At 40.3% G+C, this 27733-nt stretch overlaps 1 protein-coding gene across 18 annotated transcripts in view; it reads right to left on the minus strand.

Moving 5' to 3' along the window:
- The window catches only part of Slc26a7 (solute carrier family 26 member 7), a 138013-nt gene that overhangs the window by 23192 nt on the left and 87088 nt on the right, over positions 1-27733 (minus strand). For 16 of the 18 annotated variants that reach the window (XM_087547868.1, XM_087547871.1, XM_087547867.1 and 13 more), the window contains 5 exon segments: positions 25625-25738; positions 16723-16800; positions 15692-15787; positions 7849-7955; positions 92-158 (listed from right to left, as the gene is read on the minus strand). In XM_087547868.1, the coding sequence (XP_087403994.1) occupies positions 92-158; positions 7849-7955; positions 15692-15787; positions 16723-16800; positions 25625-25738 (462 nt within the window). 18 annotated transcript variants of the gene reach the window in all.

The following is a 27733-nucleotide window of genomic DNA, read 5'->3' on the forward strand; positions in this document are numbered from 1 at the left end:
CAGCACGATTTATTGGATATTATGACCCTTGGAAACTGTCTCATCCACAAATGTTAATACTTGCACAAAGAGAAAAGGAATTCAGACTTACATCATACGTTTCTGTCTTCACCTTCAATTCCATTTCTTTCATGTCTGTTATGCTTAAAGTCTTTGCCCTACATTTAAGGCAGATTAAAGTTACAAGTCATTTCCTGATCACTCGATTAAGAGAGAAGAATCAAAAGCAGCAGGTTGTTTTATATTAAAAATTTAGAAATAAAGTGTTTTATACTCTATTGTGATTTGTCTGTAAGATATTGATAAATCTGTATTTTGTGAGGATAGTCTGTAGTGCAGAATAAGAACACAGGTACCTAACTAGAAATTAATAAACAGAATATGTTTATTAATTATTTAAGTCCCCAGGGTCCAAAAGCTCCAGGCTGTAAGAGTTACAATGATTGATAAAAATTAAAAAATGAGAAAGGGCTGAAAACAATATGAGGTCTCATAAAATGTTATTAGACCAGTGGAAGGAAGGGACTCAATGGCAAAGGAGGAGAGGGAAAAGGAATAGTAGCAGGAGGAGGAAGAGGAGGAGAAGGAGGAAAAGGAGAAGGAGGAAGAGAAGAGGAAGAAGAGGAAGAGGAAGAGGAAGTGGAAGAAGACGATAATCTGTATTTGAGGGTTCTATACAGGTAAAAGTATATTTTATATTTTACTTATAAAGTTATACACTCGGATGATTTCATAAAGAATTCCAGGGGACCTGTGAGAATGCAGTATGACAAGAAGTAGGCGAACTCTGGGAATGCAGCAAAGCAACCATTCAAACTAGATGAACAAGTTAATGATGCTCCGTAAAACGACACAACAATAAAGAATTCCGCATCAAATGACATGGCTTCCAGAATGTGAAAAGGGTAATTTTATTTCCTAAATGATGATCACTGGTGCAATTTATATCTTATGAATACTATACCCTTTAACTTGTTTTTAAATACTAAAGTAAAGATACAGCAGGGAGATTTACTGATTTCATTAAATGTTATGAAATTTGTTATAGTTTGATTTTTTTCTTTTTTTCTTTTTTTTTCTTTTTTTTCACCATTAAGCAGTTTATTTGTGCTGTTTCTGATTTTTTTTCTTTATTAACTTGAGTATTTCTTATTTACATTTCGAGTGTTATTCCCTTTCCCGGTTTCCGGGCAAACATCCACCTAACCCCTCCCCCTCCCCTTCTATATGACTGTTCCCCTCCCCATCTTCCCCCCATTACCGCCCTCCTCCCAACAATCACGTTCACTGGGGGTTCAGTCTTAGCAGGACCAAGGGATTCCCCTTCCACTGGTGCTCTTACTAGGCTATTAATTGCTACCTATGAGGTTGGAGCCCAGGGTCAGTCCATATATACTCTTTGGTAGTGGCTTAGTCCCTGGAAGCTCTGGCTGGTTGGCATTGTTGTTCACATGGGGTCTCGAGCCCCTTCAAGCTCTTCCAGTCCTTTCTCTGATTCCTTCAATGGGGGTCCTATTCTCAGTTCAGTGTTTGCTGCTGGCATTCACCTATGTATTTGCTGTATTCTGGCTGTGTCTCTCAGGAGAGATCTACATCCAGTTCCTATCAGCCTGCACTTCTTTGCTTCATCCATCTTATCTAGTTTGGTGGCTGTATATGTATGGGCCACATGTGGGGCAGTCTCTGAATAGGTATGCCTTCTGCCTCTCTTTTAATCTTTCCCTCTCCCTTCCCTGCCAAGGGTATTCTTTTTCCTCATTTAAAGAAGGAGTGAAGCATTCACATTTTGATCATCCTTCTTGAGTTTCATTTGTTCTAGGCATCTAGGGTAATTGAAGCAATTGGGCTAATAGCCACTTATCAATGAGTGCATACCATGTGTGTTTTTCTGTGATTGGGTTACCTCACTCAGGATGATATTTTCCACTTCCATCCATTTGCCTATGAATTTCATAAAGTCATTGTTTTTGATAGCTGAGTAATATTCCATTGTATAGATGTACCACATTTTCTGTATCCATTCCTCTGTTGAAGGCCTTCTGGGTTCTTTCCAGCTTCTGGCTATTATAAATAAGGTGCTATGAACATAGTCCACTATGTTCATGTGTCTTTGTTATATGTTGGGGCATCTTTTGGGTATATGCCCAAGAGAGGTATAGCTGGATCCTCAGGTAGTTCAATGTCCAATTATCTGAGGAACTTCCAGACTGATTTCCACAATGGGTGTACCAGTCTGCAATCCCACCAACAATGGAGGAGTGTTCCTCTTTCTCCACATCCTCGCCAGCATGTGCTGTCACCTGAATATTTGATCTTAGCCATTCTCACTGGTGTGAGGTGAAATCTCAGGGTTGTTTTGATTTGCATTTCCCTTATGACTAAAGATGTTGAACATTTCTTTAGGTGTTCCTCAGCCATTCGGCATTCCTCAACTGTGAATTCTTTGTTTAGCTCTGAACCCCATTTTTAATAGGGTTATTTGTCTCCCTGCAGTCAAACTTCTTGAGTTCTTTGTATATTTTGGATATGAGCCCTTTATCTGTTGTAGGATTGGTAAAGATCTTTTCCCAATCTGTTGGTTGCCATTTTGTCCTAAACACAGTGTCCTTTGCCTTACAGAAGCTTTGCAGTTATCTGAGATCCCATTTGTCAACTCTTGATCTTAGAGCATAAGTCATTGGTGTTTTGCTCAGGAAATTTTCTCCAGTGCCCATGTGTTCGAAATGTTTCTCCACTTTTTCTTCTATCAGTTTGAGTGTATCTGGTTTGATGTGGAGGTCCTTGATCCACTTGGACTTAAGCTTTGTACAGGGTGATAAGCATGGATCGATCTGCATTCTTCTACATGTTGACCTCCAGTTGAGCCAGCACCATTTGCTGAAAATGCTATCTTTTTTCCATTGGATGGTTTTGGCTTCTTTGTCAAAAATCAAGTGACCATAGGTATGTGGGTTCATTTCTGGGTCTTCAATTCTGTTCCATTGGTCTATCTGTCTGTCTCTGTACCAATACCATGCAGTTTTAATCACTATTGCTCTGTAATACTGCTTGAGTTCAGGGATAGTGATTCCCCCTGAAGTCCTTTTATTGTTGAGGATAGTTTTAGCTATCCTGGTTTTTTGTTATTCCAGATGAATTTGCAAATTATTCTGTCTAGCTCTTTGAAGAATTGGATTGGTATTTTGATGGGGATTGCATTGAATCTCTAGATTGCTTTTGGTAAAATGGCCATTTTTACTATATTAATCCTGCCAATCCATGAGCATGGGAGATCTTTCCATCTTCTGAGGTCTTCTTCAATTTCTTTCTTCAGAGTCTTGAAGTTCTTATTGTACAGTTCTTTTACTTGCTTGCTTTAAGTCACACCGAGGTATTTTATAGTATTTGTGATTATTATGAAGGGTGTTGTTTCCCTAATTTCTTTCTCGGCTTGTTTCTCTTTTGTGTAGAGGAAGGCTACTGATTTATTTGAGTTAATTTTATACCCAGTCACGTTGCTGAAGGTGTTTATCAGCTTTAGTAGTTCTCTGGTGGAACTTTTGGGATCACTTAAATATACTAGCATGTCATCTGCAAATAGTGATATTTTGACTTCTTTTCTAATCAGTATCCCCTTGACCTCCTATTCTTGTCTGATTGCTCTGGCTAGAACTTCAAGAACTATACTGAATAAGTAGGGAGAGAGTGGGCAGCTCTGTCTACTCCCTGATTTTAGTGGGATTGCTTCAAGTTTCTCTCCATTTAGTTTAATGTTAGCAACTGGTTTGCTGTATATGGCTTTTACTATGTTTATGTATGGGCCTTGAATTCCTAACCTTTCCAGGACTTCTATCATGAAGGGGCGTTGAATTTTGTCAAATGCTTTCTCAGCATCTAATGAAATGATCATGTGGTTTTGTTCTTTCAGTTTGTTTATATAATGGATCACGTTGATGGTTTTCCGTATATTAATCGATCCCTGCATGCCTGGGATGAAGCCTACTGAATCATGATGGATGATTGTTTTGATGTGCTCTTGGATTCAGTTTGCCAGAATTTTATTGAGTATTTTTGTGTCGATATTCATAAGGGAAATTGGTCTGAAGTTCTCTTTCTTTGTTGGGTCTTTGTGTGGTTTAGGTATAAGAATAATTGTGGCTTCATAGAAGGAATTTTGTAGTGATCCATCTGTTTCAATTTTGTGGAATAGTTTGGATAATATTGGTATGAGGTGTTCTATGAAGGTATGATAGAATTCTGCACTAAACCCGACTGGACCTGGGCTCTTTTTGGTTGGGAGACCTTTAATGACTGCTTCTATTTCCTTAGGAGTTATGGGGTTGTTTAAATGGTTTATCTGTTCCTGATTTAACTTCGGTACCTGGTATCTGTCTAGGAAATTGTCCATTTCCTGAAGATTTTCAAGTTTTGTTGAATATAGGCTTTTGTAGTAGGATCTGATGATTTTTTGAATTTTCTCTGATTCTGTAGTTATCTCCCTTTTCATTTCTGATTTTGTTAATTTGGACACACTCTCTGTGTCCTCTCATTATTCTGGCTAAGGGTTTATCTATCTTGTTGATTTTCTCAAAGAATCAACTTTTGGTTCTGTTGATTCTTTCTATGGTCCTTTTTGTTTCTACTTGTTTGATTTCAGCTCTGAGTTTGATTATTTCCTGCCTTCTACTCCTCCTGGATGTATTTGCTTCTTTTTGTTCTAGAGCTTTTAGGTGTGCTGTCAAGCTCCTGACATATGCTCTCTCCTGTCTCTTTCTGCAGGCACTCAGAGCTATGAGTTTTCCTCTTAGTACAGCTTTCATTGTGTCCCATAAGTTTTGGTATGTTGTACCTTCATTTTCATTAAATTCTAAGAAGTCTTTAATTTCTTTCTTTATTTCTTCCTTGACCAGGTTATCATTGAGTAGAGCATTGTTCAACTTCCATATATATGTGGGTGTTCTTCCCTTATTGTTATTGAAGACCAGCTTTAGCCCGTGTTGGTTTGATAGGACACGTGGGATTATTTCTATCTTTCTGTATCAATTGAGGCCTGTTTTATGACCAATTATATGGTCAATTTTGGAGAAAGAACCATGAGGTGCTGAGAAGAATGTATATCCTTTTGCTTTAGGATAGATTGTTCTATAAATATCTGTTAAGTCCATTTGGTTCATGACTTCTCTTAGTCTGTCTACATCTCTGTTTAATTTCTGTTTCCATGATCTGTCCATTGATGAGAGTGGGGTGTTGAAATCTTCTACTATTATTGTGTGAGGTGCAATGTGTGTTTTGAGCTTTAGTAAGGTTTCTTTTACATATGTAGGTGCCCTTGTTTTTGGAGCACAGATATTTAGGATTGAGAGTTCATCTTGGTTGATTTTTCCTTTGATGAATATGAAGTGTCCTTCCTTATCTTTTTTGATGACTTTTAGCTGAAAATTGATTTTATTTGATATTAGAATGGCTACTCCAGCTTGCTTCTTCCGACCATTAGCTTGGAAAGTTGTTTTCCAGCCTTTCACTCTGAGGTAGTGTCTGTCTTTGTCTCTGAGGTGTGTTTCCTGTAGGTAGCAGAATGCAGGGTCCTCATTGTGTATCCAGTTTGTTAATCTATGTCTTTTTATTGGGGAGTTGAGACCATTGATGTTGAGAGATATTAAGGAATAGTGATTATTGCTTCCTGTTATATTCATATTTGGATGTGAGGTTATGTTTGTGTGCTTTTCTTCTCTTTGTTTTGTTGCCAAGACGATTAGTTTCTTGCTTTTTCTAGTGTGTAGCTTGCCTCCTTATGTTGGGCTTTACTATTTATTATCCTTTGTAGCACTGGATTTGTAGAAAGATATTGTGTCAACTTGGTTTTGTCATGGAATATCTTGGTTTCTCCATCTATGTTAATTGAGAGCTTTGCAGGATAGAGTAACCTGGGCTGGCATTTGTGTTCTCTTAGGGTCTGTATGACATCTGTCCAGGATCTTTTGTCTTTCATAGTGTCTGGCGAGAAGTCTGGTGTGATTCTGATAGGTCTGCCTTTATATGTTACTTGACCTTTTACCCTTACTGCTTTTAATATTCTTTCTTTATTTTGTGCATTTGCTGTTTTGACTATTATGTGACGGGAGGAGTTTCTTTTCTGGTCCAATCTATTTGGAGTTCTGTAGGCTTCTTGTATGTTTATGGGCATCTCTTTCTTTAGGTTAGGGAAGTTTTCTTCTATGATTTTGTTGAAGATATTTACTGGTCCTTTGAGCTGGGAGTCTTCACTCTCTTCTATACCTATTATCCTTAGGTTTGATCTTCTCATTGAGTCCTGGATTTCCTGTATGTTTTGGACCAGTAGCTTTTTCCACTTTACGTTATCTTTGACAGTTGAGTCAATGATTTCTATGGAATCTTCTGCTCCTGAGATTCTCTCTTCCATCTCTTGTATTCTGTTGGTGAAGCTCGTATCTATGGCTCCTTGTCTCTTCCTTTGATTTTCTATATCCACGGTTGTTTCCCTGTGTTCTTTCTTCATTGCTTCTATTTCCATTTTTAATTCCTTCAACTGTTTGTGTTTTCCTGGAATTCTTTCAGGGATTTTTGCGATTCCTCTCTGTAGGCTTCTACTTGTTTATTAATGTTTTCCTGTGTTTCCCTAAGGGAGTTCTTCACATCTTTCGTGAAGTCCTCCAGCATCATGATCAAATATGATTTTGAAACTATATCTTGCTTTTCTGGTGTGTTTGCATATTCCATGTTTGTTTTGGTGGGAGAATTGGGCTCCGATGATGCCATGTAGTCTTGGTTTCTGTTGCTTGGGTTCCTGCGCTTGCCTCTCGCCATCAGATTATCTCTGGTGTTACTTTGTTCTGCTATTTCTGAGAGTGGCTAGACTGTCCTATAGGCCCGTGTGTCAGGAGTGCTGTAGACCTGTTTTCCTGTTTTCTTTCAGCCAGTTATGGGAACAGAGTGTTTTGCTTTCAGGCATGTAGTTTTTCCTGTCTACTGGTCTTCAGCTGTTCCTGTGGGCATGTGTCCTGAGTTCACCAGGCAGGTCGCTTGGAGCAGAAAACTTGGTCTTACCTGTGGCCCTGTGGCTCAAGTTTGCTTGTGGGGTGTTGCTTTTGAGCTCTCCGTGAGGGCGGCAACCAGGAGGGCCTGTGCTGCCTTTTCCGGGAGCCCCCGTGCACCGGGGTCCCTGATGGCATTAGGTGTTTTCCTCTGAAGTCAGGAATGTTGTCAGAGTGTAGTCTCTTCTGGCTTCTCAGGCTTGTCTGCCTCTCTGAAGGTTTAGCTCCCCCTCCCATGGGATTTGGGTTCAGAGAACTGTTGATCCCCTCCCTGTCCCTTCAGGTCCTGGAGGTGTCTGGAGTGCAGGGGATCTGCAGCTCCAGTGCCTAGTTTGATTTTTTTTAAATGACCCTTGAATGCCCACGTGTTGAAGGCTTGGTTGCCAGATTATGCAGCTATTGGAAGGCAGTAGAAAGGTTAAGAGTCGAGGGATAACAGAAGGAAATTAGCTCACTGAAAGTGTGCCCTTGAAGGTGATGCTGGCACCCTCACCCGTCTTTCTGCTTTCCATTCCATCATGGATGCACTGGGCCACTACAGGCCCAAAGCGACCTCCAAATCATAGGCAAAATAAAGTTGTCCTTTTAAGTTGATGGATCCCAGTGATTTGTTATGATTTTGATGGTTCTCTTTATTATGACCAATATTAGTCTGTATCATATGGAGATAAAATATTTTGTCATTTGCTTTTCCGTTTCCCCACTACAAGTAAAACATGAAATTATGGAACTACATATATTGTCTGAAAATAAAAATAACTCTAACGCCATATGTTCTACCGTGGACCAAACGCAGAGCATTTAAATAAAGCCTTACCTTGGGAAACGCCCTAACACGATAGCTATGGTGCAGACAACACCAAAGAGCAGTCCCACGTTGGCAGCGAAGCATATTGTAAAAATGTAAGTGCTGATCCATATGCCCTGGAGAGACACAGAGAAAGACACGCGGCTACCTCCTTCTCGTTTTCTCACAACTGTAAAACCCTCAGAACTATATTCAACAGCGCTGCAGTGAACGGATCTCTGACATTTTACTTGCTCATTTATTCTCTTTCTCTCTCTCTCTCTCTCTCTCTCTCTCTCTCTCTCTCTCTCTCTCTCTCCCCTCACAAGGCAAGCAGGTTATGAGTTGAGGATGGAAGCCTATTAGAACTGTTTCTCTCCTTTCTCCATGTGGGTTTCGGGGGTCAAACTCAGGTCATCAGGTTTGGAAGAAAGTGCATTTACCCATTAAGGCATCTCACCAGCCCAAGAATATATCATGGAGAAATGTGAAAAAAAAAAACCAGAAACTCAGAAGCATACCAGGGCTCCATTAGCCTTCCCAATAGAAGTGGGAAGGTTCCTTTCTTTACCTGTAAGCATTGCCAACAGTCAGTAAATAGCTGGTATGTACGTGCTCAAAAATATGTCAGAATTTCCAACTGTTTCTTATGGAACATGATGATATTATAAGCAACTATTTGCAGGATTTTGTCACTCTCAACAAGTTTCCATTTACTTTGATTACTGTACAAATAACTGATATAATTTGTAACTATTCTCAAAGCCCAATATTAAACTGAATAAAACAACACTGGTTTTAGATCAACTCCTAGAAAGAATGTTACTTACAAAAGTTCACTTCCTATAAAAGATAAAATATCAGGGCTGACTTAGTTCTTAGGACTTCAAAGATGTTTAGGGAAAAAATTATTTTAATTCGAATTTTAACTTTATAAGATTGCCCACCATATGAAATTATAATCTCAACAAAATTTTGTAATATAAAGCTGGTATTTCTAGGCTTAGTGATGAACATAGCTTCAATAACAAAAAATAATTTATGAAACCAAGTCAGGTTATACCTCTAAAGACAAAACTCTATATTTATAAAATACTAGAGGAAGAGTTGTTTTCAAATTATTTTTCCCAAATAACCTACACCATTCGCCTATGCCTGCAATGCTAGCTTGTTTTCTTCCTGTTTCAATGTTTTAATATACTTTCAAAAATGTTATTTCATGTTATCCACAAGTGAGATTGAAAACCCACTCTCTCTGTAACCTAAAAATAGGATAAATTCTTGGTGACAGCTGTACCACTCACCCTCCTCCCAGCTGAGTGAGGGATTATCTCAGAAGGGGTTCGAAGGATTGTTAAAAGCCAGAGGCAGTGAGTGACTACAGCAAAAGTGTTTTCTGGGTCAACAACACAACTGTATTTACAAACTACCTCATATGCAACATATGTTCAAGTCGTATGCAAGCTTAAACTGGACAAACAGTCATGCAAAGAGGGAAGTGGTAAGCACAGCTTTCCACGTCTGAAGAATTTGGGGTGATTCATAGCTCATAGGAGAGGGAGAAACTTTTCTTTAAGGGTGTGACCTCTGGTAGGTTAACCACACTCTAGGGGTTAGCCTGACTCTTACAGCATGTAGGCAACACAAATTGAACTACATAAGCTTTAAAAAAAAAAAAAAGCATGAAGCTGGCTGAGTAGAGGGTGGGGTGGGGTGGATCCAGGAGGAGTTGGAGGCAGGGTGTGAAATAATCAAAATACATTGTGTGGAATTTCTGGTATTAGAAGAAAAGAAATGCAAAACATTTGCTTAGAAAGGAAAATGGAGATCTGGAGAGGTGGAAATCTAGAGAGACTCATTCATTTGTTAAACAAGTCTGAGGGAAATAGCTCTAAAGTGGAGTTGTTATAGACTTGAAATGATTTTCTTGTGTCTTATCCACATAAAACTAGTTTAAAATAAGTGGTTTTGAAAAGCTAAGCCCTTGGAAGTAAATGGAGGGGCTTTTCTCCAGAAAATCTCCCCTTTATATGATTTATCACAGGGTCATCCAAGCCTGCCACCCCTTAGGTTGAGACACAGTTGTTCTCTTTAATTCAGAAACTGGCTGCCATTTTAGCCTTTATTTCCACACACTGTATCTTTCCTCACTAACCTATGACATTATATTTAATCCTATACAAAATATAGGTGCAAGTTTTTTTACTATAACTTCCACTTCCATAGTGATTCTGAGCTCTACCTATCTCTGGTGCTGAGCCTGCCTGAGTGTGGCAGAACAGTACCTCATCAGAATGTTGAGTCCCGCTCCTCCCGACCAATCTCTATAATTACCCAAGGACTTGGAGGTTTTAGGTCTTGTCACTTAAGAAAGAAAGCACGTAGCCTGGAGGCCAGAATTCATTAGAGCAGCCAAACAATTGCAGTACCATCTGGCTCTCTATTATTTAATTTAATTTTTTGTGAGACTTTCAGACATAAGCACTATATATACATCAGTACTGCCCCTACCTCGTCCCCTTCCATCGGCCTATGTTTTCCTACTCCCTCTCAAATTCATGACCTCTTCTTCTTTTCCTTTAATTACTGTGGTTTTACATATGCACATAACCAGAGCCTCCCAAGTCTGCTTAGTGTTCAGAGGATTGGATAACCCATAAAGTTGTACATCCCTGGAGACTGGTTCTTCCTCTCTTGTCAGCCACTGATTATCCATAGATATTCATCTAGGTGCATGGCCTTATGAGAGTCCCCTACGTTGGCATATTAACTGGTGCTGACAGGTGCATGCCTTGTTTAGGCAACAATACTTTTAAGATTTCATGGGTGAAGCTTCCTATCATAAAGAGAGCACTATCTTCCAGCATCCGTTATGGTCCTCTGGCTCGTACAATATTTCCATCCTCTCGTCTATACTTTTTCCTGAGTCTTAGGATATACATGCTGTCTTGTAGCTATATTAACAGGTATTAGGAGCCTACCCCATCATTGTTTTCCATATTTTGACCAGTTGTGGGTTTCTGTACGGGGCTTCGTCTGCTACAATAAAGGCTTTTTTAAGATTTATTTATTTTCTATATATGAGTACACTGTAGGTGTATTCAGACACACCAGAAGAGGGCATCAGATCCCATTACAGATGGATGTGAACCACCATGTGGTTGCTGGGAATTGAACCCAGGACCTTTAGAAGAGGTTTAAGACCTTTAAGAGCAGCCAGTGCTCTTAGCCATTCAACTATCTCTCCAGCCCCCAGTAAAAGCTATTTTGCCGGAGGGGGTGATAATTTTACTTATCTGTGGGTTTACTTGCACCTATATTTTGTATAGGATTAAATATAATGTCTACAATTCAGTTCTCCTCTAAGGTCCATGATCTCAGTAACCACAGGCAGTTGGTTGGGTTTACAGTCCCAGGCCTGACCTCCCGGTGAATGGATCTTAAGTCCAACTAGATGGCTAATGGATACCTCCAAGTTACGAGTGACATTATTGGACCTCTAAGGACATCTCACCATGTTGGTCATTGCTGAGGTTCAAATGTTTTACAGCTGGGTGATTCTGTTGACTGTTTTTCTCCCCAGCAGCTGGCACAGTACCTTTGGAGACTATGAGATAATCCTAGAAAGAAGGCTTCCAATTCAGTTTCACCCCAGTTCCTCCAATGCCTAGTTCTGTCGAGTGTGGAATATTTAGCAAGAAGGCCTTACTTGCAAGTTATGAGAGACAACCAAGTGCAATTGCAAGAAACTATATTATTCTGGGAGTCTCTTGGAGCCTCCTGACCAACAAATCATAGGTAGGTTTCCCGTGCCTGGCATGGGGTTTTGGTTTGGTAGTCTATGGCTCTTGAGGGAAGCATTTTCCAACATCCTTCATGTCAATTTATTACTCCATCCTGTCCCTTTCTCTGCCTTTACCCTCTGAGTTAGCCCACAATTCTAAGCTCTCTCCCTCTTTCCTCTCTGCACTGTCCTCCCTCCTCTCTTCCCAATCATATCCCCACTGGTCTTTCTTATGTTCCTCTTCATAGCGCCTGTATCTAGAGCTCCCTGACATGGTCCTGTTTTACTTTCTGGAGATTTCTATGGTTACTCCAGGTTATATAGTCATATCTAAAAAGAATAACTATACCTGTGGCATCATCTTGTATAGGTCATGCTCTACAAGTTATTAGTATTTCCAGTGGTTTCTTTAGAGTTAAAATCATCAATTGTAACATAATAATAAGTCAGTGAACAGCTCCATTAGTCAAAATAAGTCCCAGCAGTGTTCTGCAACAATTCCTGCTATACAGGTCCAAATATCAGTATATATATATATCACAAATATCAGAAATTGTAGGCTTTTTTCCCTCCCACTCTTTTTAAATGAATTGTTTGGAATTCACAGCCCCTAAGCACAGGTTAACCTCCAAGCTGCCTGAGATACAGGAGGCATCTGTTTTGTTCCTTAAAGACCATGAATCAAGGGAAAACACTTTAGCAGCTACTGAATTACTCTCTCTCCCCTTGACCTGTATTTTGCTATCTGGTGGGATGATGGATCTACACCATTAAAATTACATAGAACTGATCAGCTTCTGAACTCAGCTCTAAACCTGTGGGTAAAACTCTCATTTAGAATCCTATTTTCTGGGCTGGAGAGATGGCTCAGCGGTTAAGAATACTGACTGCTCTTCTAGAGGTCCTGAGTTCAAGTCTCAGCAACCCCATGGTTGCTCACCACCATCTAGAATCCTACTTTCTAATTTTTTACAGGGGATTTTTTTCACGTGTAACTCTAAATACAATCACTTTAAAACTATACAAAAAAAGAATAAAAGACTTCAGTTTTTTAAAGTGCTGACTTCTAATATGATTTTTGAACTTTATACTTTAAAGTCAGTGGTTCTAAACATTCCTAATGCTGTAACAGTTCCTCACGTTGTGGTGACCCCCCCAACTATAAAATTATTTCATAACCGTAATTTTGCTACCATTGTGAATTGTAAAGTAAATATTTTGGGGGATAAAGGTTTGCAAAAGGGATTGCAACCCACAGGTTGAGAACCAATGCATTATTACACACACACACACACACACACACACACACATACACGGAGAGAGAGAGAGAGAGAGAAAGAGAGAGAGAGAGAGAGAGAGAGAGAGAGAGAGAGAGAGAGAGGCAGGCAGACAGACAGACAGACAGACAGACAGACAGTACAAAAAGATCTTTGGTGAAACAGCTAAGAAATCTTTAGAGATATATATCTGTGGCTAACGAGATGGCTCAGTGATTAACAACACTGGTTGATTTTCTAGAAGACCCAGGTTCAATTCCCAGCACCCACATGGCATCTCAAAACTCTAACACCGGTATCTGACACCTTCTTCTGTCCTTAATTGGCACTAAGCACAAAGGTGGCACACAGACATGCATACACAAAAACACCCATAACATAAAATAAACTTTAAAAATAAGAGATATATCAATTCACTCCAGCTATATAATTGGAACCTACCACAATGCCCACTGAACGATACTATATCTGTTTTGCCCATTCCCCCTTTTACAGCCTACTCTGTGACTTCATGTAATGACTCCTAAGTCCAGATTTTCAAGATCAATCCCAATCAGTTCACAATTAATTTCCTATTTCATTTTTATACACTTGATTTATTGGAGTTGAGGAGAGCACAGTGCATGTGTGTATGTCAGAGGACAACTAGAGAGACACACAGTTCTTTCTTCCCAACATGTGGGTGCTGGGAACCGAACTCAAGTCATCAGGCTTGGCACAGCAGATGACTGTGTTCTGAGCTACCCGGCTTGCCCATAATTACAAGCTCTTAAGCCATTTTTAACATTGTTTAGAAAAACTCTTTCAAAATTAACATGCCCAAATGCATACTTATCAGACCTATCTCAAGATCCCCTCCTTCCCCACTGTGTTTCCTCAGTAGTAAAACTAAGATTCACAGACATGCTATTGTGAGAGATCTTGGAATGTTAACTCACTCAGTTTGCTCTTTCAACTCCCTGTCCAATCTCTCCTGAATGTCTCACAATTGTTCATAAAAACCACTGGAAACCACATCCTCCCTCAGTCCACCGAGGAAGCCCTACCTCACACATTATTTTCCGTTTTTATTTTATCTAACAGCCTCCTACTTAGGTCTTCCTTTCATAATTAGCATTGTAAACTTTTTCCTGTCCCTCTCTAAGTACAGATTTATGTATTGGGTTTAGATCATACATTAAATGCATTTGTAGTCTACTTCATTCTTTGTTAAAATAAAGCCAAAGTGTAATGTAAAATGAATCTATGAAAGAAAAAGATCTGAAAAAAAAATAAATGTTATTTTAGAACCCTAGTTCTAAAGTAAGATTAAACCTGTCAACTACCCAGGAATTCGAATAATGATCATGGATGATACTAGAATCCCATGACATTGTCTCAGTTTTCAATCAGCTTCAGTCTGCCAAGGTTATTAGAATCTTGAATGACCTTTACAATAACAGTTCTGATAAGGGTGTATAGAGACAAAAGTTTTTAAGTTTGTTAGCTGCTGCTAGGTCACCAGAGAAGCAGTGAAAAATCGAGTAGAGACACACTTGATGTTCCGACTGCATCAAAATTGCATGGCTGTTTGTGCTCCTCCAACTTTCCCCCAACCAGAGAAAACCTACGAACACATTGAGCACTTTGGGGCTGTTGTGACAAAACATTAGAGGAAAACAACCCAAAACAGAAAAAAAAAACATTTTGTTCTCGTGGCTTCAAGGGTTTTGAGCCATGGAGGTGGTAAGGGCAAATCACTTCACATCATGGTGGCAAGAAACGGGAGACAAAATGACTGCTAGTGGCTTTTCTCTTTCTTCACCTGGTCAGTAGCCTTGAGGACTTATGGCTAGTCTTTACATCTTAGTTCATTCTCTGGGAAGAACATGACAGACACACCCCAGGTTATCCTTTACTAAGCCCTGGGTTCCTCAGAGGTGAGTGACTCGGGAGCAAAGAATGTGCATCATTTAAAACAGACCCATGGCGAACAATACATTTAAGTTTCTGGGCCTTTCCCTATGTAACAGGTGTCAAGAAGGTCAAGTCATTATCAATGGGTCCTTGCATCCCTCCTTCACTCACCCTTGTGCTGTGGAAAGAGTCACAGATACAACATAAAGAAAGAAAGCACCAGCATTTGCCAAGAGCTTCATAGCACAAAGGTTCAAAAGAGGAAACACAGGCCATGGCATTTCAATAGGACAAGTGCAGTCTAGAGCAGAACAGAGGCCACTCATGAAATCCTCACTCACCCTGGAGAGAGGGAGGATTTGGGAATGCTTTTACACAGACCACTTTCTCTAGAATGTAAGTGCACTAAATATTTTGGTTAGCCAACACAAACTTTCTCATTGTTTTCTGTTATCTAATCTGTTCTGTTCCCAGAGATATCTTACTAATGTAGTCCTCCCCATGGTTATTAATCTATTTAAAAGACAAGTTGTGAGAGTTTTTGGCATTAACATGGACAGCACTGAAAGACCCACTGTGTGTCTATGTATCAAACATTTAATGCTGGATTTTCATGTACATGATCACTATCATGTATCTCGGTGTCTACTTCCTCAATGAGGTCTGCCTTCAAAACCAATCCATGATTTAAACTGGGCATCCTCAATCCACTCAAATTGAAATCATTCAAACTACATATTCATCAAGATAAGATAAAATTCTGTGTTCATGCCTTCGTTCAAACTGTGAAGATATAACGGGGTGTACACAAGTCTCAAATGGTTAAGCGTATTTCCTGCCAATGAAAGTATTAGAGTACATCTGGTAGCATGTACTTAAGCCAAAGAAGAAAATATCTGGTCAGACTGCCACTTACCCAATCGATTTTATCCACATTCCAGTATTTTTTTAAATCCCGGAACTGTATTAACATTCCTTTCAGTCCCACAACAATAATACTTGCAAGAACGCACTGCAAAGGAAGAATAAGTTGGGGAAGAAGCAGACAAACATTTTAATGTGAATCTAAAAGCATCAAGGTATTGTTGGTTGTTTTTAAAGTAAATTGTTGAAAAACGCTATCACGAATTTAAGCAATATTTGTTTAAAATTAACTTATTTTGTACTTTAGGGAAACAAGATCAATTCTAGCAAATCACAGGGCAAGACTGATGCAAGTCTAAAAAAACAGAAAAGAGAAAGAAAGTGAATGGTGAGGCTGAATGTCCTAAGACTGACCTTCCTCTTTTATAAGGGTCACTGTATGGTATTTAAAATATGTTGGTTACAGAAATTATGCATTCAACTTATATACTTCAATTGCTGTTCTACTATTAGATACCTTGTTTCATAGATACTTATGCCCTTGAGAAATGAACTTAAGTATTAGGCAATCATCTTATGAAAATCATGACTCTTCCTTGGAAAGTTAGGAATTAGAGAACCAGAGGCTAAGGCCAGGATGGTAGCTGGGGTCCTGTGGGAGCCCTATGAAGGGATAGGGAACGTAGTCCTAGAGCTAAGAAATGTGTGGATGCTGTGTCAATGGATTTTGTACTCTACTCCCTTTCTCCAACCCATGCTTTATGCAAAATTCTTTGAAAGCCTCTTTTTTTTATTGCTGGAGATCAAACCATGGAATGACTCATGCTCAGCTGATGCCTTACCATGGAGCTACACCCCTGTCCCCAAAGCGTACTTTTCCTGAGCGTATTTCTGGTTCCCACTGATGAGCCAGAACACTGTCGCCATTTCCTTCCCTTTCTCCCCATCCTCCCTTATACTCAATATTCACTCATGTAAAATGGTCTTCAGATTTAGGATTATTAAAATGTTGTCCTGAGGTTTTCTAAGTGTAAAAACTATGATTAAAAGTCAAGAAGTATATCATAAAAAACACTACTATACCATGGGCAGCCAGTACAGCAAGGGTCCTATTGCATAGATGACTATAAGGACGAAAATGCAAGATATTAGACAAGCCACCTGCAAAATACAAGACAGACAAAAGAAGAAAGCCTTGAACTCTATTGTTATTTCAAAGCTATGGGAATGGGAGCAAGGAATAAAATGTTGGCACATCATTGTTAAGTTGCATGGTCTGTTCTTAGCTCTGTCTTGCAGTGAAGAGACACCAAATGTAGCAGTTGACAAACTGGTACAACCACATGAAGTCAATGATGAGACAATTACAAACTCCCATGTACACACACATGCACACATGCACTTGCACACACACAAATGGGGCACCATTTATTTGCATAATGCATCAAAGCAAAGGCTGGTTACACATGACAGCGAGACCTCAGTGGAAAATTCTATAGCCTAACTCCACTCCTCACTTCCCAGAAGGCCATGTGGATAACAAGAGGAGAATGTTCAGCCTGGGGTTTTTCTCTGTTAATGACATATTTGCACCAAAGCTCCCCTGACCTCCACCCTGTGAAGTTCCTCACAAGAAACTCTGGCAACGAAGTGCTCAGATGGGGTAGCAGGCACAGTTTCTCTGCCAGTGCAAGAGACTTAGGTTTACTAATCTTGGGACGTCTTTAGTGTAATGTTCTTTCCCACTGAGCCTGCTGACAAACCCCCTAACTTCCATAGCAGTGAAAGAGAGCCCGATTTCCCAGAAGCAGAAATCTGACTCCTGAAACACATTTGGACAAATTCACAGGTCCTCAAATATACCTAAAATATCACTATGAAGGCGTCAAGGGGAATCTCGTTGTGTTGGAATGGCTTGAATTTAAATTAAATACACAAATAAATTCAGAATCTGGCAAGAACAGCTGAAAGTCTCAGACATCGCTGCTGGGGCATGCTGCAGATACGATGAAATCGGCTCAACCATCTCACACGGAGTAAGGCACACACTTACTATAGTCCTAAAATAAACACAGAGATTGTGGAGCATCCTCCACACAGCGGTAGGGAAGGAAGCACATGGAATGAAAACCATTAGTGATAAGAGAAGCTACACACAAAACATACAGTCCTGTATCAATAAGAACTTTTAAGAAAGAAAAGTTATAGGATGCCAGGGGATGGAGGTAGGCACTGAAAATGAAGATAGTTAGACATGGGGAAATACCCATTTTGAAACAATAGAAATATTTTACATATTGATTTTGTGGTTATATAATACAACCTTTTCTCGATGCAATTACCTTTACCCTTAAAATGTGATGGCATTTACTAGCGTTAGTAATATAATATAAGTGTGATTTTACAGAGAGATTAAAACTGAATCTGTAGCAGCTGCTGGCAGGCATGTGAACACACCCAGAGGCAGCCAGCATGGACACTTGTCTTGAACTTGATACCTTTGAAGGACACATTTGTGGAGGAGGGGCTGTAAAATAGCAGATGACTCAGTTCATCAGACATGCTCACACATCAGAACAGCTGTGGTTAGGAGCGGCCTGCTTACATGGACGGAAAAAAAATACACTAACTGCTAAGTTTTACTTCAGGTGAACAAGGAAGGAAGGAAGGAAGGAAGGAAGGAAGGAAGGAAGGAAGGAAGGAAGGAAGGAAGGAAGGAAGGAAGGACATTTGTTCTCCCCATAGGACTTTTAAATCCAGTTCTCACTATGTACCTGTGAGCAAGTTCAGTTCTAGGAGCTGAAATGAATTCAGTGAAGTCACCATTCCTAAGAGGGCTCTGAGGCATAGCAGTTCATCCAAGGTCACGTAGTGAGGGACTGGAGGCACAAGGTGGCAGCACATTGGATCCAGAGGCAGACAATTTTGAAGACTTTTCTTTGTTTTTAGTTTGTTGGTTGATTGGCTTATTTCACTTTCTTTGAAGTGTCTTTACGTACAATTCAATATGTGTATATTAACCACTCAAAAATATGTGGTGATTTAGAGAACATTAACCGCCCCCATTTTTAAAACCTTAATTTATTTATGTTCTGTGTATGGCTGTTTGTCTGGGTATGTGTCTGTGCAGTATGTGCCTGGTACTCATAGAGGCCAGAAGAAGGTGTCCCGTCTCCTGGAACTAGAGTTACAGGAAGTTGCTACCTTGTTCGTGACAGGAATTAAAACTTTAAACCTCTGGAAGAACAATCAGTGTTCGAAGTTGCTGAGTCATTTCTCCAGCCCATTCCCCTTCTTTCTAAGCAGACGTTTAACTTAACATAAACCTATGTGTTTGGAAAAGTTTTCTAACTTCTGTCAAGAATCGCTGGTGATGGGAAAATATAAATTCTGAATATAGACGTGGATATTGCACAGTGGCAGGACACAGGGCAGAGTGAGGGAAATACCGATCTCTCTCTTTCCCTGTCTGTTTCTCTGCTTCTTACTCGTCTCTCTAAAGGACATCAAATGTGGCTATCTTGTTTTGAATAGCCTTCAACACTGAGAATAAGTCTAATGCCTATTAGCCTAATAATGCATAAACAGTGATGTTTCCAAAGGTTTGTTTACTTTTTGAGTTTCATTTTACTTATTAACAATGTGTCCTTTTCTTTGACTTGAGTTGAAGTAGGGCATGCGTTACTCTTCTAACCTATGGTATCATCTGCGATTCAAAGTGGAGCATTTAGTTTTCAGCACTGGCAACTCAGATTTTGTGAGCACACGGTTGGATTGATTTGACATTACTCGACATGAGGCAGTTGAACAAGCTCGAGATGTAGTTTTTAAAATTCCTGGATAGATTACCATCTACTAAAGCCGCTATGAAACGCTACACAGCAGCTAAACGATAGGACGTGATGTGCAACTCCCTTGGGCTCTTCACTGATAATATTTGACTTGCTTCCACGTCAGAAAACAAACGGAGCATAAGTGAGCCTTCAGTAAGTTTTAGGAGGAGTTCGGTTATAAACGCTAAGGGCAAGTGTTCACGTCCTCACCATCCAAGAGGCAATCAGTGCCTGTGGAGTTTCCTCTTCAATACTTTCCACGGCACACTGACTAAATGCCCCAGGACATTTTTTGTCTTAAAACTTTAAGCAGTCATGTCTAACAGTTAAGTCTGCATAAAAGTTAACGAAATCACAATTTTTTTCATGTTTTATTACGAGGTTATGTACATGTATAGGTATGTGTATATGTGTGAACATTACATAAATTCCCTTTCAGAGACACAAAGGATATTACCTCCGTAGCGCCATTCCATCCTGCATATTCCTTACAAAGATGGCCACTGCAGGCTTTAGAGTCCCCCACAATCATGCAATACTTAGTTGGAAAGAGAGGGAGATCCCAATTGTTAGCTTCCTAAGCAGGGGTCAATTAATGCCCAGACTTAGAAAAGGTAGTGGAATTATAATAATAATAATAGTAATAATAATAATAATAGTAATAGTAATAATAGTAAGAATAATAATAATAAAACACACAGGAAAGGGGAGAAAGAAAGAACGAAAGGCAGTTTATGGGGCAACATGGCTAAATTAAGAAAGCCTTGAAGACAATGCCAGTCATGAGCCAACTTCTGGAGGAATCAAAAGAATACAGTTTTGCAAATTAGAGCCCAGAGGCAATCTTAGCCTTGCAGAAAAGCACGCCAACTGCTGTTTTCAGTTGTGGCTGTGCAGCCTTTGCAGCAGATGCTGTCTGCCATCCCTCGTGGTTCTGTGAGCCTCCTGAAGTCCCTGAAAAGCACTGATGTATTTCCTCTGTTGGAAGTGAAGAGAAGCATGCAGGAGAGGAAGCCAGGGGAAACGGAGCTCCGGCACAGAGCTAACACTCCAGAAGGGAAGGGAGGGAGTAAGAAACAGTATCCAGTTGTCCTCTTCCTCTTGCTCTCTGGAGGCTGCTCTTAGAGACACAGGCTTTGGGCACCACGTGGAAAGGAGAACCTTGCTAAGAGCACCACCACGCGTGTGACTTTGACCAGAGCACTTGCTAGTAAGCGATCAGACTCTGTTGTTATTCCTGTGGAAACAGTGAGTCTCTACACTCCACTCACTCACATATAATAGTCCTAGAGCCCGTGCCCCATAATCACAATAGGCTCCTAAGTACTTGAAAAATGACTATCTGTATTAGGATTAATCCGCACATGTAAGGTATATACCAGATTCCTCAGTTTTACTGAGGGTAAAATATTTTTGAAAAACTGTGAATACTTTTTTAATTCATGTTGAAATTTAATTACTTGATCGGGTAAGTTAAAATGCATTAAAATCAGTCTTAATAGGTTTTCATTTTGAAAGATGTGGCCGCTAGATAATTTAAATTGCTGAGCTAGCTCATATTGTATTTCTTTTGAACAGGACTTCTCTAAAGTATGTGACCAAATGCCTGATTTTAAAAAGATTCTTTTCCACTAATAAATATACTACAATACATTTAAAATTTATAAATTATAATAAAAATTGCCTGATAAATAAAAAAGAAATCTCTGGCATAATGGCAGCAAAACTGGTAAATGATATCAGATGTCATTCCTAGCCATTTTTCTTTCGTGACGTGCTAGGTACCTGGCTAACTGAACACCAAGAATACAATGAACAAATGAACAGCAGCGGAACAGTAGCAGACAGAAGCTGTGCTCTCTGGTGGGTTAAGTTTAAGGCTAGAAAGAAGATATCAATCATACAGTCACATTAGTGAGCACAGAATGTCAACGGCGCACAAAACGTGAAGAGAAGAACTGTAGCCCACAAGTGTTAGCGATAGCTGCAGAATAGAAGGGAGCAGCTAAAGAGGAACACGAAGGGATAACAAAGGGAGTGGAGCCTACCAGACAGAGAAGAATCGTGCACCGGAAAGTTGAAGATGAGGTAGGACCCAGGCCCGTGAGGTTTAGAGAAATGCCTCAGCAGTTAAGGGCTCCAGCTGCTACTCTGGGACCCAAGTTCATTTCTGAAATGGCTTTACTTCTCCTCTTTAGTGCCTGCAACTCCAGTTTCAAGAGATTCAACACCCTGTTTCTGTCCTCTGCAGACATTGCATGGGTGTGCACATTGCACACTGAATGACACATGCTTATAAATAATACTATCATGAAACCTTAAGAAGGGAGGACAGGGGCTGGAGAGATGGTTCAGTGGTTAAGAGCACTGACTGCTGGGGTCGGGGATTTAGCTCAGTGGTAGAGCCCTTGCCTAGCAAGCGCAAGGCCCTGGGTTCGGTCCCCAGCTTCAAAAGAAAAGAGAAAAGAGAAAATAAAAAAGAAAGAAAAGAAAAGAGCACTGACTGCTCTTCCAGAGGTCCTGAGTTCAAATCCCAGCAACCACATGGTGGCTCACAGCCATCTGTAATGGGGATCTGATGCCTTCTTCTGGTGTGTCTGAAGACAGCAGCAGTGTACTCATATACATTAAATAAATAAATCTTTTTTAAAAAAAGAAGGAAGGATGATAGGAAAAAAGGAACGAGGAAAAGTAAAGATACGCAGCTGAGCCTTGTCTAGGGAAGTGCTAGAATGTGTAGGGACAATCAATTTCTGGCCTAACAAAGTCTTTTCTGGGACTGGAGGAAGAGATAAGACGGTGTTGTTTGTAGAGCTGGGATTGAGTCCTGGGCATGGCAGCCGAGTGTTATCATTACTTAGCTATACCTTCAGCCTTACATCGATAACTACTACACACAAATATCGCAGAGAAGTATTCCTCTGGGCATACCGAAGCTGTTGCAGGCGGTAAAGTAATTAATAAAGGTAATGTGCTTATCATTTGTGCTTTGATGAGTTGTAATTAGCTAAAAAGTTGAAGGGCTTTTATGTGTCCCAGGTTAATTTAATGGGTATACACTCCAGCGCCTAGGGGAGGAAGAACTGTTGAAGAGCCCGCACTTTGAAATCATGTGAGAAGGGGGCTTTTTACAGGTACCCTAAATAGAGCCAAACTTTGAAGATGCACTTAGAGCTCTCTTCAAGACAGCTATCCACTGTACCTATGTGCACTTAGTGGTGGCAGCATTAAAGGTCTGAAATGGATAGCAGAGTGTCCTCAGTTTGAGCATGCACGTGAGCTCTCTTCCTGTGCTGTTGGAAAGGAGTGGTTAAGACACAGAGCCATCACCTCAGGAAGCAGGGTACCCTGAGAATATTCTGCGAGCGGGTTTTAGTGCTTTTGCTAGATTTGTTTCTTTTGAAGTTTGATGAACAGAATACCATGCAAGTGGGAAAAACCTTTACAAAGTCTTTAGAGATGTTCTCTTGTTGTGATCATTTAACTATGTGACCCCCAGATCAAAGACAGGGGTCACTTAGGAAATCACTAAGATTTCATACTTAGGACGAATTTTCTGAAGTGTTCTTTCTCTGAAACCTTCACTGTTGAAAGTTACAAAGACTAATCTTGTCACTTAAGCAGTAATTAAAAATGCATGCAGCATGCCAAAGGCCAGAGATGACACACATCACGGTGGATACACAGCATCACACGGATATACCTCAGGACTGCATTTCAGCCTCTCTGTCTCTAAGACAAGTGACAATATCATATCAGCTTTCTCAAGCACCTGCAGCAAGTGTGAGGGCCAACTAGGATGAGAAAACCGTCCCAGGAGAAAGCCATCCTAGGCACACAAAAACAGTAACAGGAGAAGCCTAATAAACTCGACTGTAATCGTTGACATTTCAAGAGTGGCTTCTGTCTGCTTATGTGTTTCACTAGCTGAGTGTGTGTCAATTCCTCTAACCTTTATACAGTTGTAATTCTGCTTTGTCAGCTGAGTCCACTTAAGCCTGAGGAGTTACTGGTGCAGTCACCCATTCCCACATAGTGGAGCCACAGTGCAAGCCCCGCTTCTAAAACCTTCCCTTGGCACATTTCATTCATTAAGCCTAAACGTGAATACAAAAAACCTAACACGTTCACTTTTTAAAGAGATGCCTGAAGAAAATCTATAGCAACCTAGAATGTTGCGGGAAGGAGTTGCAAGAGAAAAGGATCTCAAACATTTAAGAGTAAATTACAAAAAGATTTGTAGACACCGTGAACCTGGACTGGAAATCACTAACTTCATAGAAACCCATCAAAGTACGTGATGTCATGAATCTGAGCTTACATACGAATTTTGCTTCTTAAACAAGTTATAGTAATTATTTGTTAAATTGTAATGTATTAAAAATTGATTGTTGCATCAATGACAGTGGTTCTCAACCTGTGGCCTGCAACCCCATGGGGAGGGTTGAGTAACCTTTTCACAAGAGTCACCTAAAACCATTGAAAACCTCAGATGTTTACATTATGATTCATAACAGTAGAAAAATTAGCTTCGAAGTAGCCACAAAATAACTTCATGGTGGGGAAGTCATCACATGAGGAAATTAATTAAAGGGTCACAGCATCAGGAAGGTTGAGAACCAGGGGTATATAGCATCAGTTTTATTCAATATTATTTATCTGTATTCATCTTGATTCTTACCCACAAGGTCATAAAACTTACACTTTTCTCATGTGTTGTCCTACAACTTAAAAACTATATTATTAATATAAGGTAAACCTCTAAGAAATGTTTATATTTGCATGTAAAATCGTTTATGGATTTTCATCCAATTCTTATTATTTAATAATGGCTAGCTGTGATTGCTAATTTCTTATGATATAACATCAATTTTCTTCATGGGTCACTGGTTAAGAGTATAAATCACTCAGAGTTTAAGTCCCAGCTTTGTCATTCCCAAGGTCTGTGACATGAGATTGTATTACAGTTCAGGACAGCCCATCCTGAAGAGAAGCTCCTTACATCAGAAAATAAACAACTCAACATAACTTCAGGAACTCCCTAATCTGACCAGACTCACTAGGTTCCTCCCTTCCAAGAGTCAACAAAAAGACTACAGAATCAGCTACAGATAAGCCAAGCTGCAAAGGATACCCTCAAACCAGACCAGCTTCTGGGAAGAAACCAGCTGGCTACCTGCAGAGACTTAGACCAACTGGGATACCTGGAAAGGACACTCCAACCTGTTGAGCTGCCTTCAGGCTGTGCAGTGTGCCCCCGGTTCCCAGATTTTGTGAACTGTCACCCATCCTGGGGTGGGCTTTGATGGTGCACCTTTCTTTGAGTCATTTCTACTCCTGCAAGCACTCCTTTACCCTTATTCCTGTACGTAACCTCATTGGTTCCCTAAGCTGGACTTTGGTAGCATCTGTACTATACGGACATAAAATTTGTTGTGGGATGCCTACCTTGGCTGAGTAGATATGTATTTGGGGGATCTCCCTAGGAAAGGCTTCATCTTTCTAAAAAGCTTGCAAAAAAACGAATGAATCCACCTAATTTTCTAAAACATATATAAAACAATTGTTCCTTTAACCACAAATATTCACATATATAGAATGGTGCCTTGGCACATTTTCTCATTGTTATATACAGAAATGTTCTTATCAAGATATATTGTGCCTGCACTTGGTTTTATTTTATGACAAGGAAGTGAACAAAAAGGAGGAGGAGGAGGAGGGAGAGGAGGAGGAGGGGGAGGAGGGGGAGGAGGAGGGGGAGGAGGGGGAGGAGGGGGAGGAGGAGGAGGAAGAGGAGGAAGCTAAAGAACAAAAAAGAAAAAAAGTCACGCAGACTGTTTAGATTAACTAAAAAACCACTAGAGGGAGCGCTGGCTTCAAGATTGTTAATAAAGCTACCGTGGATACGTAAAGCAGCAGTTTGGTGTTTGAATCCTTGAGCCTGTGGAAAAGTCATCGTTGATGGGAAAAATATGAAAAAGAGGGGAATCAGAACAGAATAGAGGGAGTAGAAGAGGGAAAGAGGAAGGGCTTCTAGAAGCTGCTTAGGAAACGTGAATCAGCAGCGTTTTCAAGGCTCAATAGAGCATCTTTCCACTCTGAGAAGGGGGTGACGGCTCCACAGCCCCTTTTCCCTGCAGAATGGTTGTTACCTGTGTCTTTGCCCCCGTGCTGTACAGACCAGCTGTCCTTCCCATGGCGGCGGCGCTTGGGATGCAGAAGAGAAATGAAGGAATCACGTTGCTGAGGCCATGGGCCAAAAATTCCTGTGAGATTAGTTATGGGAGAATGGAACATTTCTTTATCAAAATCCCCTTCTATGGTACCAGGTACAATTCGTCAAAGAACGAAGCTTGTTTATGCTCAGGCACTATTCTCCTCACCAGCTGAGATGCGATAGTTTGTAATAAAAATAGCTAACATCCATAGACTGCTTGCGATCCTCCAAGGCTAGTCTAAGGACATGGCTCAACTCTCATAATGAACCCGTGAGGAGATTCTAATTATTCATGATTTCCATGGTCCCATTGCCCATTTCTGTCTTCTAGGTATTCCCGGTAGGGATTTTATTCCCACCCTTCCTTTCCTCAATGATCTCTGCCTTACCAATACCAATGGCGACTGCTTTGTTTACCTGATATTAAGAAGCATTTTACACAGTTGCTCATTCCATCCTTCTTAAAGGGTCCCTTCAATTGGCTTCTTGATTCTCTCTCTCTCTCTCTCTCTCTCTCTCTCTCTCTCTCTCTCTCTCTCTCTCTCTCTGGATGTCACTTCTCAGTTTCTTTTGCTGTCTAATTAATTGCAACTGTAGGGCACCTTGTCCGTCTACATCAAACACACCCTGGCAACTCCCAAACCTACATCTTCAGCTTATACTACTCTTAACTCCAGATTTGTTTTAACCTACTATTTGTCATCAACATTTGATGGCTAATGAGAAATCAGGAACTACTCTATAGGTTTCTACCATCCTAATCACGTCATTACATAACTGGGCCCCAAACTGTACAGTTATCCATGACTCTTTCCAGAACCTCCTTGTACAGGCCAGTGCCCATTCACATGTGCCCTTCCTCCCCAGGATCTGGCCCAGTCATCATGTTTTTACTGGGTAAATGGAAAAAAAATCTTCCTAATGTCTTGCCTGTCCCTGTTGATATCAGTTACTATAAATGATATCTCTGGTCTCAGAGAGCTGTGGTTCTGGCAAGAAAATATAGACAGCAGATAGAGAAAGCTAGAAAGCAAATAGGAAGAGTGTGGGGAGAGCTGGATTTGAGGAGTTTGGGCAACAGAACTCTTCCTATGACGTGAGTGACTGAATAAGGCAGTTATCCAGAAATGTGAGCACAGAATTCCATGAAATAGACCTCTGAGTACAGATTTCCCAGCCAGAATCTTGACAAGTAAGTTTAAAGGAGAGGTATAAAGTGTCGTTAGGACTAAGTGTCTTATGAGACTAGAGAAGAAACAGAATCCTGCAGGCATAGAGCCTTGAAAGCCATGATAAAGGGGTCTGTAATTTGATCATCAAAGAAGGAAGACCCGGGAGTTTCTGAGTGGAGGAAAACATTCATCTGTGTTGGTTACTATTTTATCCCTGGCACCTACAGTAGGGCTTAATAGATACATATACAGAGAGAACTGAGGTCCCAAAACCTCAGTGTGAACTCTGTGTAGGTAACTCCATACTTGTTGGCCGTCTACTGCAGCTTCTGTTCATGCCCAGGGAGCTCTACAGGGCCTTGGGGCATGGAAAAGACACTGGGAAACTAGTTTCAGTATACAGGTTGTGTATGCACAGCTTCACATCCTGTCTTAGTAAGAATTGTTACTGTTGGTGGTCCACTTTTGAAATTTCATCGATCATGAAATGGTAAATATGCTTGGGTTCTATCCTAAAATCAATTAAAAGAGCATGAAGGTGTGTGTGTTTCTTTTAAAATGTATTATAAGGGTCAGCGAGATGACTCAGCAGGTAAAGGCATTTGCTACCAAATCTGCTGATCTGAGTTCAATCCCAGGGCTCACATGGTGGAAACAAAGAATGAAGGCTGTCTTCTGATACACATACAGATAAAAAGACAAAATGAAGAAATTAATATACTATAAGCTGTGAACACTAGATTCTCTGCTCCCTGTGAGTGACTCAGAGACTTTCCTGTCTTGTTCTGCCCATGCTTGCTACACATTTAGAAAAGTTGTGTTTTCAAATGTTGGACCTTTTCAGTACACGAGAGTCTAAAGATTAGTGAAAC

This window comes from Rattus norvegicus, chromosome 5 (genome assembly GCF_021556685.1).
Source record: "Rattus norvegicus strain SHRSP/BbbUtx chromosome 5, alternate assembly SHRSP_T2T, whole genome shotgun sequence".
NCBI classification, from domain to species: Eukaryota; Metazoa; Chordata; class Mammalia; order Rodentia; family Muridae; genus Rattus; species Rattus norvegicus.